This window comes from Triturus cristatus, chromosome 3_2 (assembly GCF_964204655.1).
Source record: "Triturus cristatus chromosome 3_2, aTriCri1.1, whole genome shotgun sequence".
NCBI lineage: Eukaryota > Metazoa > Chordata > Amphibia > Caudata > Salamandridae > Triturus > Triturus cristatus.
In genome coordinates, this window is record NC_140584.1 from 498,683,428 (window position 1) to 498,698,393 (window position 14,966).

The 14,966-nt window shown below is 42.2% G+C and overlaps 1 protein-coding gene across 1 annotated transcript in view; it reads right to left on the minus strand.

Moving 5' to 3' along the window:
* RNF141 (ring finger protein 141) overlaps positions 1–14,966 on the minus strand; it is a 197,831-nt gene that overhangs the window by 91,773 nt on the left and 91,092 nt on the right. The window contains exon 3 of the mRNA XM_085648176.1: positions 1,961–2,069. Coding sequence (XP_085504302.1) covers positions 1,961–2,069 — 109 coding nt within the window. The remainder of the gene's footprint in view (positions 1–1,960; positions 2,070–14,966) is intronic.

Below are 14,966 nucleotides of genomic sequence, written 5' to 3' on the forward strand. Positions count from 1 at the left end.
GGTTAGCGACCTTGCCGTCCGACTTAATTATAGAGTGCTTAATTTTCAGGATGTTTAGATTCGGTTAGGAAATACGCTGTACTAGATATTTGTTAAGGTTAGCCCATCTTACAATGTCAAAAATGGATGTAATCTAATGTTCTGAAATGTGCATTCTATAATTGTCAAAAATGTTTATTTTATAAAAATTTTCATTTTATTTTCATATTTTAATAAATACGGCCAGGGGTCCCGTGACCCCTGCCTTCCAAAGACCCATGTGTTGACTTGCTGAATTAAGTAATACAATTTGTGTAGTAAGGAGGGGGGTGGCCGGTAGTCCCAGACCATGAGAAAAGAGGGGGCCAATCGGCCCCCACGCAGGCATGGCGGGGCCCGGCCCCTCCCATATCCCGTCCCCTTCGTGGTGGCTGGTCCCACCCCCTTGCCCCGGAAGTAGTTGTGTGCTTCCGGGCCGGGGGGGGCGGGGCCGCGACCACAAAGGGGTTAAGAGCCTGGGGAGCGCGGGAAGCGGTCTCTTTGTGCCCGCGCTCCCCGGACTCGCTCCTCGCCCTACCGTGGGGCTCTTTAATTTTCCCCACCCTCCATCCCCTTGGTTAGCGAGTTGGGTGATGACAATGGTAGGTATACTGTTTAATGTTGTCGCTTGATCATAAGAATGGTATGATTGCTGCCTCGGGCGTTCCCCCCGCTCACAGGTGGGATATGCAGGTATATATGCTTGGTGCTTCGCTGGGGTGTTAACTTATTCTCTCCTTAGGCCTTGTTTCCCGTCTACAGGAGAATGTGCAGATGTAAATGTTGTGTGCTTTGCCGTGGTTTTTTAACTAATTCTCTCCTTAGGCCTTTTTTCCCGTTTTACAGGAAATGTACAAATGTAGATGTTTTTGTGTGTTGCTGTGGTTTTTTAACTAACTTTCTCCTTAGCCCCCTTTTTTCCCTTTTAGAATAGCAATGTCGTATTTATTATGTGGGTCTGGCGGTAAGGTCATAATCGGTGAGCAGCATTTTAAGGTCCTTAGGGGGGGGCGGGCCCATTCACGAAAGGGGCCGCCCATCGGGAGGGGCCATTGGTCTCTCCCAGAACTCCAGGGGCAGGATATGATATCCATTACTTAGAAGGGTGCGGGGGAGGGAGTCCACGCTTTCCTCAGGCTGGTAGCCACCCCTCACAGACACTATGACGTCATCAAGGTGCGCAAGTGTGGGCCCTCCTGTTATGGTTTAATGGAGTTCAGAGCGCACGGGGTGAAACGTGCCCTGGGTTGCGCATGCGCATCTCGAACGTGAGAGCGTAGCTGTAAAGGATCTGACACCGGTTAGCGACCTTGCCGTCCGACTTAATTATAGAGTGCTTAATTTTCAGGATGTTTAGATTCGGTTAGGAAACACGCTGTACTAGATATTTGTTAAGGTTAGCCCATCTTACAATGTCAAAAATGGATGTAATCTAATGTTCTGAAATGTGCATTCTATAATTGTCAAAAATGTTTATTTTATAAAAATTTTCATTTTATTTTCATATTTTAATAAATACGGCCAGGGGTCCCGTGACCCCTGCCTTCCAAAGACCCATGTGTTGACTTGCTGAATTAAGTAATACAATTTGTGTAGTAAGGAGGGGGGTGGCCGGTAGTCCCAGACCATGCGTACTTGACTTGGTTTCGGAAGGATGGACTTCGAAAGGTCAGGAAGGCATTGTTATTTCTATAACATTATCACTTGTCATGTTTCCATGTTAACTGAATGATGCACAATTCTCTACTAGCTGAACCGCTGAAAAGAAAATTCACTTAAATCCTTTAATGCATCTGTGCAGTATCCTATGCTCAATTTTGGAAGACCAGGCAAAGGAACCACACCCATCAATAGTTTGTTCTACAAAAAATGGAAAGGTTTTACAAAAAAGCCATAATAGAGAATCTAGGACATGCGATAAAAAGCACATTATAATTATCACCTTGGTACAAACTATTCTAACAGCCACTTTCCAAAGAGCAGAGGAGTCGGATCCGGGCTGCACGTCAAACAGGAGATGTCTGTCTTGACCAGATGCCAATTTTGCAGTTCTGAAAAATAAAAGCACGTTTCATGTTTATACCGGAAACACGTACAGTGCAGCAGAATTTTCTCACAGCATTCCTATGTCGTGGATTAATCACAGAAACAGAATGGGAAGAAACGAGGGAGAAGAGGAGGAAGCCTTCAGTAATCCCCAGTGAGCTGTTTATGCTATTTTTAGCCAACAATTAGCTGCCATGTGTGACATTCACTGGTTTACTCTAAGGGGCACATTTATAGTTTGACTGCCAAATCTGCTACCGAAATACAAAATATTGTTTCACATAAGGTTGGGTCTGCTTGCTGACTCCCTTCAAGGTCCGCAGACAATCAAAAAAACATTTTGTTTTCAAAGCATTATGTGTACATGAATCACCAGAAACCATCACGATTTCAAATTTCTTCTAACTTGTGAAGGTGCATGCTATAAAGAAAAATCCAAAGAATCACATTATTTGATTAAACCGATAATTATATCATAATTTGGTACCAGAACATGCAAAATGTGTGGTAGGTGGTGTCATTATTGTAGCAAGCCACCCGGCTCGAGCATGACGTGGATTGCATTACAAACAACCCAAGGATTGACCACGGCCGAAGGGATAAGAAGTGGTCAAGGGTGCTTGCATCACACAGCATAGCTCTGGGCAGGTGTGGTTCATTAATCGATCCATCTAGCCGCCCACACAATGAATAGCAAATATGACACTGGTGCCGAAAAGCAGCGTGGCACTTACTGAAGTGACAGGGGTGATGGTTAGAGGAGCCGTGACAGCAGCGGGCACGATCGCGGACGGAGGAGCAACAGAAAATACATCCTACAGAAACAACGTCCGCAGTGTGGCCTGAATAAATAACCAACTGACTGCCAAGAAGATATTGCCGACAATGTTTTGTGGTGTTGTAAGACTTGTAATTTAATTTAATTATTTTTTTGTGTTTTTCTGTGGATTTTGCATGACTTCTTTTTAATGTTTTGTGAAAACGTTATGGTGTAACAGATGGCAAATCCATTTAGAAATGTCTTTATGATAAAATGATACGAGTCAACCAAGTAAAATAAAATATATGGTCATATCAAGCGTCATATGTGATCATGCAAAATGATGAGAAACTGTTATCAGTATTGGCACGTGTGTTATTGTGAGATTGTTAAATAGGCCTAGAAAATGAGCTTAATTGAATGGGCTGTTGCAGATGAACTGCATATGAAAGACACAAGGAGGGATGAGAAATTGACCGAGGATCATGCGGAATGGAAAGAAATGTTTACAAAATTAACAGACCCTAGTAATACCAGACCACCTTGAGCCTGAAAATGAATGATGGTGGTCGTATGGGGAAAAAATGCATCAGGGGGATTTGTGAACATAACAGAGAAAAGGTGATATGTTTAGGATGCATGTAAACATAAAAGTCATCTGAGCGTTGGGTGGGTTGGTGTCATGTACAGGTATGTTGATGCTAAGGCGCTGTTGATTTCTTAAAAAATGCATTAAAGTTTATTTAAAAAAAAATATATTATTATATATATAAAATGAGATAAATGAGTGACCAAACAGGATCTAAATCACAACAATACAACACCAAATAAAGAGACCATTGAACAACACACAAGTCTGACAACCACCAAGGTTTTTTCAAGCACTGAGCAAGGCTCATGCACAGCTGTAGAGGGCAGCATAGGCCAAAAATATGTTTTTATGCATGACTTAAGGAACTTGTGAGGGCTTGCATGGATGAGAATCTAGTGAAAGAGGTCTGAGCCAAATTCATACAATGGTGTAATTCATCGGTGCCGCGCAGTCTCAATCTTAAGGGAAGTAGGGATGACTCTAGATATCATGCTTGTGGTCGTCAGGATCACATGAACTGTTGAACAGTAGGGCGGAATAAATGTAATCAGCCACCAGAGCTGAAGTCCACCAAGATCAAAATATAAGCCTACGGGACTCACAGATTCTACTAGCTGCTGTGTAAAAGACACAATTTTAAGATCACACAAAGATCATTAATGCTAAGTTCTATGTTACTCTTGAAGGTATGGGAACTCGGATCAGTTGAAGTATGACTGAGGACCCAGGGGCTCATTTGCTTGGCCAAGCAAGTAAAGGACTGCAATCTGGAACACTTGCTAAAGGACATTGAACTTCTGTTTCAAGGACTAAGGTGCCTTAAAGACACAATGGTAATCCTTCACATTGACAAAGAATTGAGGCACCACAGGGTTCTCTTCCACCTAAGAACAGTTGCGGAAAAGAAATTCGAACAAACGGACCTTGGGTTTCACACATGGTGGTTGCAAGCAAAGACTAAACAGCTGGAAGGGGTCGCAATCAGCATTGACATGAAATTATCAAAACATGCCTATTAGTGCAAAATAAACATAATATCGACATTAGACGACATTGTTGTTGATCTCAATGTAGCTCGGTTGTTTTCAAAGGTGGAGCTGAATGCTGGGTACCACCATTATGTTTGGCCAAACCAAGGGGACATTACCACTTTCTCCACCCTTATAGGACTCCAGAGACAAAAAAGAGACTGAGTTCTTGAATCTCTTCCGCCACCAAAGTATTCTCAAAAGCCATCAAGGAAGAACTCTCTGGGTTGGAAGGTGTCAACAACATAAATGATAACATTCTGATCTTCTCCAAGATGAAGGAAGAACACCAACAAAGACTAGCCGCAACACTGAAAATGATAGCATGCTAATGCTTCAAAGAGACAATGTTCTTTCATGGCAATATCATGTTCTTTAGGTATATCTTTTCACGAAGGCCATTAGAGTTGACCACAAGCAGACTGATGACATTCGAAACACCACTGCTCCACTTCAGCTAGTGAAGTGAGGAGCTTCTCAAACTCACAAATTACTATAGACATTGTTAGAAATGGGAATTCTGGTTGGCTAGGGCATCGCCTAAGCCAGGCAGAAACTACCACTCTAGTCAGGGCAAGGGAGTTACACACTGAAGATAACCCCTGCTCACCCCCTTGGTAGCTTGGCACGAGCAGTCAGGCTTATCCCAGAGGCAATGAGTACAGTATTTGTACCCAAAACTCACAGTAAAACAGTAAAAACACCACAAAAGGACACTACACCAGTTTAGAAAAATAAAGTATCTTTATCTAAACTAAACAAGACCAAAATGACAAAAATCCAACATACACAGTCAAAAATATGACTTTCAAAAGATTTCAAGAACTTGTACCACAGAAAACTATGGATGCCTGACTTTTCAACAAAGTACCTGTAGATGCATCAAAGTTAAAAGAGCCAAACAGCCGCAGAGTCGGAAAACAAAGAGATACGACACTCCTGAGACCCTGGGGAGGCGATGAGGCAGTTCTGCGACACGCAGAGGACGAGTTGTGTCGAATCCGGTCTGTATGGGGAGTGATGCATTGATTTTTCGTGACGGTTCTGGTTCGCAGGTGATGCGTCGGGAAAGCGTGCCGCACAGGTATGATGCGTGGTGATCGATGCGGCGGCGTTGAGCTGCACTGCATCGGTCTTCTTCAGCCACGATCCCTCGATGCGTCGATTCTTCCAGCGGCGACAGGAGCTGCGATGGTTTTCGCAGTCGCAAGAAGAGTGGCGCGTCGATTTTGGCAGTTCTTCAGGCTTCTTCTTTCTCCCAGCAGCAACAACCCACAGAGGCCCAAAACTGGCACAGGCACCTCTTGACTAGAACTCACAGCAGCAGAGTTCAGGGGAGCGGGGTGAAGTCTTTGTGTCCCTGAGAATTCAGAACAGGAGGCCAGCTCACTTCAGGCCCTTGGAGATCTCCTTCAAGCAGGGGACACAGCACACAGCAAAGACCTTCTCCTTTCCTTGGCAGAAAGAGCAACTGCATGCCAACTCCAGACACACAGCAAGGGCAGTACTTCTCCTCAGTCTCTCCAGCTTTTCTCCTTGGCAAAGGTTCCTCTTGAATTCCAGGAATGATCTAAAGTTCAGGGGTTTTAGGTCTAATACTTATACCTAGACTATCTGGTTTTAGGTTTAAACCTATAATAACTGATAAAACCCCACAAAAGGAAAATAGCCATCACCGGTTTCATATAAACACTAAAAAAACACCTTCATAATCAAAAACTAAGTGCCATTCAGAGAAAGGAAAAGATGAATGAAAGAGTAATTTGTATTTCTTCCTGAAGCAGCCAATACAATGCAAATTTTGTTATACAAGGCAGAAGCAAGAAAGACTGGGATAACATTAAGCTACTTGAGTTTTGTTGTTTAGGGATGTCACTAAAATATTGTCTCTTCTTCCTTCTGCTTTTGTTGTGGTCTTTGGTCTACAGATGCAGTGTTTCAAACCATGTTTTAGGTCTTATTTAGTTATTTTAAAAATGTAGAGAATCATGAAATATCAAAATCATATTTGATATATTGGCTACATTTGATTTCACTGATAGGTAAAATGGCTGGTTTCATAAGAATCTTTCCCAATATATACCATCAGATGTACACACAGACAGAGAATGGGTGAAATCCTTTGATATATCGGCCCCCTTTTCTAGCGAGTCAATATTGATTGTAGGTGAATTGCCAAATACCCCAGGCTTTAAACATTCAAAGCAAGGTGTAGTGACAGGTATATGTGAAAAGAATGTTGTCACCAAGCATCTGAGATAGTGGTGAAAACATAATACGAGACGTTGATAAACATGGAACGCACTTTCACTTGAAATGCTGCTGGAAAAAGTTCCTACCAAGTTCAATAAAGATTAGAGTGAAATTGTTTGTAATTGCAGTAATTCGACTACGTATATTAAAAAGTTGTATGATGACCTGTCTAAATCGCTACCTGAGCTGAAGTGCTTCCCTGTAAGAGATCCTTGTCACTTGCTAGATGGCATGCTGAAAGCATCTTTACAATCTTCAGAGTTAATGAAGTATGCTATTGACTTTGTAGTCTATATTGGTACACTGTTTCATTACGCCCGGGAACTAAAATGCTAATATTTCTCATTTTGTGCTTTGTGTGACGTCAAAGAAAGAGTCACCCTAACTGTGTCTTGTAGCCGGTGGTTCTCCGTCCTAGAGGCTGTGAATGCCATATTATCCATGTGGCGACCATTTACGGAATGTGATGATCTTTGGTCACAAATTGATAGTGATGTGGAAAAAGTACAGTCTACTGCATGCTTAGGTTTTTACAGGAAAACAGGACTGCTGTAGTGGACTTAATGAAAATACTAGAGTCTGAAGACACCCTTGTCTACCAAGTGTTCAGCGTAATTGGTGTAGATGTGAAACCTTTCCTTGAGAGTAGGCTGGGCGCTACTTTTAGTGACTTTGGCAATGCAACATGCTACATGTTAGAATTCTTTCCAATGTTTGGTAAGCAAGGAAATGTTGAGGAGCAATTCAGGAAATTTTATTTTACAGTCTACGGGAAATGGCTTGCAATGATGCATAGAAATGTCCCTTCACCAACCATAACATTTGAAGTTAATGAAGCCTCACTGAGGTACTCTCCACAAGTTCTAGATCGCTTCTGAATTTTCTCCAGACTTTGAAAAGTACTGCTTCATTTTTGACCGCTTAAATAACTGAGGGCATATGTGCTCTATTCAACGCATCTGTTGCAGTACATGTCCTGGACAATCACAATCTTCAGGTGCACCAGTATTGGCATGGAAAGCTATGTCATTGGCCAGAGTTAGCAAATTGTGTACTGGCTGTTTTCGCGTTGCTAGTCTCAAGTGCCAATGTTTAGAGGGCCTTTCCACAGATAAAAGTTTACAAAGCAAGTAAAGAGTGAGTAAGCATGACCAAAGACTCACTAAAGAAGTATTGTATGGTGTACTACAATAAGTTTGATTTGTAAAAATGTATTTCGACCTCTAATACCCTGTATACATGCTATTTATACACATGCATTATCAGTGCAGAAAGCGAGCAATAATTAAAAGCAAAACATACCATAAACACCGGAAAAACATTGTTTCTAATGTTTTTAATGGCGCAAAAATGTGTATCAACTGATAACCTCTGTTTTTTTAAGGTATTGAAAAAACTGAAAAAACCCCACCAGAATTTACTAAAAATAGAAACTGAAAACAGGAAAGCCTACTTATACCCCAAAATGTATTTGTTCTCTTTGTGCAAGGGGCTCTGAGCCCAGTTCAAACCAGTTGTGGGGGGCACTCCCTGCAAGCGCACAATATCCACTGTCAGTGTGAGCCTTGGCTCCAGACACTCCACGGGGGTGAAGGAAGCATTGTGGAAGGCAGGCACAACCCTATTCAGGTACAGGGGCTACTCCTCCCACCACTCCAAATGCAGATCAGGCCTATTCAGCCTAGTGCGGACTCACCCAGACTCCTGAAGCCACTGCACTTCCCTAGCCCCTGTCACTCCAAAGCCAGACAGTCAATCCACAAACAGTCAGAGGCACAGAATATGGTTGAACAAGAAAATAGCCACTTTCTAAAAGTGCTATTTTCAAACACACAACTTAAAAACCATCTTTACTAAAAGATGTGTTATTAAATCCTGAATTCAGGGATTCCAAACTCCATTTTTCCATCTTATCCCGATGGGAAGATATGCTTGTAAAATATTACAAAGCATTCCCCATTCTGGCCTATGGGGCAAGATAGCCTTTCAATAGTGAAAACGAAATTGGCGGTATTTCACTATCAGGACCTGTTATACACACCAGTACATGTCATATCTTTCACATACCTTGCACCCTATCCAGGGGGGTACCTTGGTCCAACCATACTATAGTAAGAAAAGGGAAGGTTAGGGCCTGGCAAGTGGTTGCACTTGCCAAGTTGAGATGGCAGTTAAACTGCGCACAGGCCCTGCGGTGGCAGGCCTGAGACATCTTTTCAGGGCTACTCATGTGGGCGGCACAATCAGTGCTGCAAGCCCACTAGTAGCATTTGAATTACCAGCCCTGGCACACTCAGTGCACTTTACTAGGGACCTACTGGTAAAACAAATATGCCAATCAGGGATAAACAATCACAATAACAATTTACACAGAGAGCATATGTACTTTAGAACTGATCAGCAGCGGTAAAGTGCCCAGAGTCCTATAGCCAACAACAACAGGTAAAAAAAAAATAAGAGGAAGAAGCAAAAAGTTTGGGGATAGCCCTTTAAAAAGGGCCATTTCCAACACACATTATTCCCAACCTGGCCACTCTGACTGAGCCCTTGAGGGCACTCACAGAGGTTTGGCTACATGGAAGACATTCTAGAAGGTAAAGAAGCTTTCTTACTTATTGCCACTATGAAGTATTTCAAAATCAACAAAGCAACAGAACTAATAGTGGATGCTAGCCCCATGGAATTGGTAGCTGTTTTAGTCCATGATAATTTCTAAGGTATCCAGCCACGAACAGCAGTGCAGTGTTGCTTATTTAGAATATATGTAGATTAGTTGGAATGCATGTATGTCATTAGGGATTGTAGAACTTGTAGAACATGGGGATGTCATAGATGTTAACGTTAGAGGAGGACAGTTGGAGGAGGAAGAGCAGATCAGCTGTGTTTATACAGTGCTCTGCCTAGTCGCAAATAAAGTTACCTTCACCTATATTAAAAGTGTAGCATACTTACTACACTTTGCTTGTTTCGATCACGACTAGGCATCCAGAGACCTTGCGTGCAGTCTGATGTTGGAGCACGTGAAGAGTGCCCGTGCTTCAAGTCAAACACAAGCAGATGATGGACAGAGCACAAACTTTTCAGACACTCACCCCCAGTCACCGATCTGGGTTGAATCCATCATCTTTCTTTAGCTCATTACCCCACCTCAGTTCCGACCCACCTATATGCAAATCAGTCTTGACCCTGTGCCTCATGGGAACAGTCTAGCCCGAACTGCCAAGCCAGGTCATCCCAGAACCGGAAACAAGCATCCTGGGACCGGTTTCGAGCAACACCCCATATCAGCCAGGCTAGCTTGAATCCAGTGGCAAAGTGAGCAAGGGACCCACGTCTGGGCATACCCTGCCAACTTAAGACGAACAAAGCAAACACAAGGATATGATGGACAGAGCGGTGAAACTTTTCAGACACTCACCCCCAGTCAACGATCTGGGTTGAATCCATCATCGTTCTTTAGCTCACTTCACCACCTTAGTCCAGTGAAGCGAAGGTTTCTAAAGCTGCGTATTATTGCAGACTCAACTGAGTCAGATCATCTCCGGACCTAAAGTGCCCCGTGGAGGCAAGCTGGTTTAGCAGTTTTGCCATATTTTGTTGTTGTAGATTGTGGCAGTAGCTGGAGCACCAACGCCATCTTTGTAAACTTAGAGCATGTGTGCACATGCATCTACAAGTGACTCCGCGCACATGTCTGACGTGTCGGTGACTTCGGGAGCATACACAATTTTATGTGCTGGCGCTCATGTTTCATTTCCTGGCTTCTATACGCCTGCGCATGTCAAAGAAACTGCGCACTTGCCAAAGACAGGCAGGCCGGCGCATAGCAGTGTACCGCTTCTCTTTAAAGTAGTGTCTTTGTTCAGTGGTTGAAGTGCCAGTATGCTTTGTAAGGGGTGAATATTTTTTCCAGGCTGCAGATGTCTTGCTGATTCCTGCAACTTATCCTTACTGCTGCTCTTCCTGATTTTTTGTTCGTTTCAATTTCAGAAAACTGTTATAGCTTACTTTGCTGTGTCCTACTCACTATTCTCAGACTTTTGCTGGCTGAATATTTTTATTTTTTCGCTTACTATTACTTCAAGTATTGCTGCACTATTCACAGAACTTAAGCTGTGCCTTTACTTGTCATTAAATTCTGTAGATCAAGAGAGACTGAGTATTTATTATCAACTGTCGGGGGGGGGGGGGGGGAAATGCATTTAATGAAGTTATTGCACAATTGGATTTATATTTTTTCCCCAAAGGTGTGCATAGTTACAAATGTTTCCACAGGAAACAGGGAAAACGTGCATTAATAGACGTATACGTAACGGCATTGGAAAAACTAGCACTGGATTGTAGGTCTGGGGGGTTACAAGATGAGTTGATAAGAGATCAAGTTGTGATGCATGTTCATGACCCAGCCATCGAAGAAGGACTTTGGATTAATGGTAATGCTTGAAAGATGTTATGGGAACTGTAAGGGAAGCGGAATTATCTGGAAGCCATGCCAAGGCACTTAAAAATAGTAGTACAGAAGTTGAACGAAAAACAGTAGCTAAGGTTACAGTGAACAAATCCAAGGTGAAAGTGTTCAAATTCTGTAAAAAAAAGTCAAGGTAAAGATGTCACAAAGAGGGTTCAGATTAAAGATGTTAAATGTTATCGGTATGATAGCAGAAGTCACCTGGTTAATAGTAAGAACTGTCCTGCAGTGAAACAAAGGTGTAGTTCTTGAGGCAAGTTGGAACATTTTACTCGAGTACGTAAAATGAAGATGGGTTAGAATGAGAGGGTTAAGTGTATTGCTGAAGGATAGACGGATAGTTCTAGTGAAGAAGATGAAAATGATAATGTCTACTCTGAAGTATTGCACTTGAAGGAGAAAGTAGTGTTAAACATTGCTTGCATGAATGACAAAAATAAGCCAATGTGTTTCATGAAAATTGGTGGTGTGGGGATTCACATAGCAGCGGATTCTCGATCTCCGTTCACCATTTGTATATGAAAGTGTATGAAAAGAAAGGTTTGAGAAAAAAAAGGTTTGAGAAAAGATTGGGATCTGATTTAATTAATTGAGGCAGACATTGCTCTGGAAAGTTATACTGGAGAAACCATCGACATGCTTGGGTATAGGAACCTTGTATTTAGATTTAAGAACAGGAAGGCCAGGGCAAGTTGTATATTTCTTAAAAAGAATCTTCTGTGTTAGGATGGAAAGATCAAAGAAGTTTGAACATTGTGCTAGATTCTAACAGCGAGAAGCAGGTTTTGGTTCTGGATGATGGATAAGCAGTGAGTAAAAGAATGCGTGACCAGTTCGCCAAGGTATTTGGGGGACACGTAAATTGGATGGCACTTCAAAGCAACTATTGTCAGAGAGTCCATTACATCCGTAGACTGAATAAGAGGTGGTGGCAATGCAGTGGGGATGCATGTATTTTCACTTATAGCTATATGGAAGAAGATTCAGGGGAATAACGAATCACAATCCACCAGTGAATGTTTGCAGGTACCACTCAATTCCACCGCCTAGGATTGAGAAGTGGTAGATGTAATAGAAGAGACAGGATTTTTCAGTGCACTATTGAATGCAGCCAGAAAACCTGGCAGTTATCCATCAAGGCACTCTTGGGGGGTGTGGGCCTTCAGAAAACCCAAACCAGCCCATGGAAGACATAAGAGTTCATGACAAAGACTATTAACAGCTTATATCACTTCTCTGGTGAGTTAGATGAGAATTAAGCACTATGGATGTATGGATTGACTGGTGTTGCAAGGGCAAAGAATTGAAGAGAAAGTATTTGAGCTGGCACACCAAGGAAATCGAGGTGTTGTTAAGACCAAGAATTGGTTAAGGGAGAAGGTATGATTTCCAGGCTTTGAACGGTTAAGAAGGCTGTGTGCAGCTTTCAGCCATGCCAAAAAACTGGTGGTGAGGAGAGATTGCCGCCTACGGTTACCAAAGAGAAACACATCACACAGTGGACCAAAATAAAGGCTGAAGCCTGTGCGTTTCCAGATGGAAGGCAGGCTATAATGTTGATGAACACACACATCAAGTTTCCCACACTAGATGTGGTCGAGCCAACAGCATTCGAACATGTAAAACCAAAACTCGAAAAAATACTGGCAACCTATGGGCTACCTCAAGAGATCGAGACTAACATTGGTCCATCAGGGGAGATTCAGAGTTATTTATGAAATTTAGCAATCCACCATCGGAAGATAACATCGCGCTGGCCACAAACCAATAAGGAAGCAGATAATTTTCGGAAGACATTAAACAAAGCTCTCCGCATTGGGGTGGAACAAAATGAAGATATATAGTGGTATCTGCACATTATCCAGCATGTATACCATAATACACCCCACAACACCACCTTGTTTACCACAGCAACACTCCTTTTTGGAAGGCTTTTGAGAAACACTATTCTAGTAGTTCCATTGTGGCGGCTGGCATCACTGAACGTTGAGTTGTGTAACCAGAGGAGAGGACAACTAATGACAAAGCCAGTAGGCGAAGAAGAGCTGTGCCTGTTTGACTGCAACCAGGGGACACTGTCATGGTACGAGCTAGACATCCTGGTTTGAAAGTTTGGACACCATATGAAAAAGAACTGAGTAGAGTCAGAGATAAATGGGACAATAGTTATGTTTCTTGCAAGAAAGTTCTCACTGTTCAGGAAGATACCCCATATCAGTGAGGCAACATTTGACCTAATCGTCTAGTCACCACGCCCTGCTAAAGATCACAAGGCTATGGAATAGGGTTGGGATAATACGCCATGTTGTCTGGTGGGTCATTCTGTAGATCACAACGCATATTGAAATAAGAGAAGTGGTGAGAAAATACTTACAACTTCTCCGTGCATAGAAGGACCAGTTTCAAGAAGTCAACAATATAAATTCAGGTCAAATCCAAGTAGTCAGAAACTGAGAGACTATGTTTGCTAAAATGTTTTGGTTTCAGTTGTATCTGCTCATGAAGTTATTGTACATGCTAAAGTAGTAAGGGACACATTGGGCCACCCAGCTCCAGTGCAATGCAGATTGTGTCACATGCACCCCAGTGGCTAGGTCCACCCTAGAGGATAAATAAACAAGATCAAGACTGCTTGTGGTCCTGCCCCACACAGCATATCTCTCAACAAGTGTGGTTCAATTATCATCCCAAACAGTGGCTCACACTGTGCACAGTACAAATTAAAAATATGAGAACAGATTTTTTTGCTGTCCTAAAGTTATGGGATTTACCAAGTTCATATGGTCTCCTGTTTTAAATTTTCAAAATTCATGCCACACAGATCACATTAGAACTGCAAATTAGGACTCCAATATGGATTTTTTTCCTAGCGTTGTAATATAAAGACCTGAAACGAACATGTGTACACTTGTGGAGACTGACAAGTGTCAACAGAGGTGGAGAATAGTCTGCAGAGGGACACCTGCACCTATAAAGGCACAGCATGTCTTTAGGACAAGACCAAGCAAGGACTTTACTTCCACAGCAGGGTGACAGGAATCTGAGAATGCTGCTTACAAAGCAACTAGTATAACATCAAAAAGCAAGGAAATCACTACAGAAAGCTACTTTAAATTATTGTTAGGCTGCCTTGCAGGAGTATTGTGCTACAATGTTAATACAAACCTGCAACAGTCATTAAAAAAGTCACAGTAAGCAGAATTACCTGTACAATGCAAAACAACAAATGTCATAAACGGTAACAGTTAGAGAGTTCACACAATAACTTTCCCTCATATTCTGCACATGATTATACAGTAGACAGTCTTGCAGCAAGTGAATAAGATTTGGATGTGTCTCTCATTTATATGAGACACTGAGGTTACAGTCGAAACAATGTGGATGCAACCAGGTGGACGTCTCAATCCAGTCAAGAGAAAGGTTATCAGTGCAGATACTCTGGAAAGGACGAGGCTTACATTGATTCAGTTCATATTGAACCATAGTGGTTTTCCACCCTGTTGGGAGTGTGCAATTGTTGCACATTTTCTTACTGCATTTAATGTGCAATATGAAAAGATGCAAACATTGCACATCTCCAACATGGTATGCTTTTCAATCAAAGTACTCTTCAATCAATGCACAAAACTAGTTTCTGATGCAATTAGAAATTGCTTTTACCAATGGGATTCAGTCTGGATTCTGTCCCCAGTTCAATCGTCTCTGGAAATAAAATTATTGATCCTAGTCACTGGCAGTGATTTGATAAGAACTCGGGTACTCCTCAATACTTTATCACTAGCTCATCTTGTTTTTATTAAA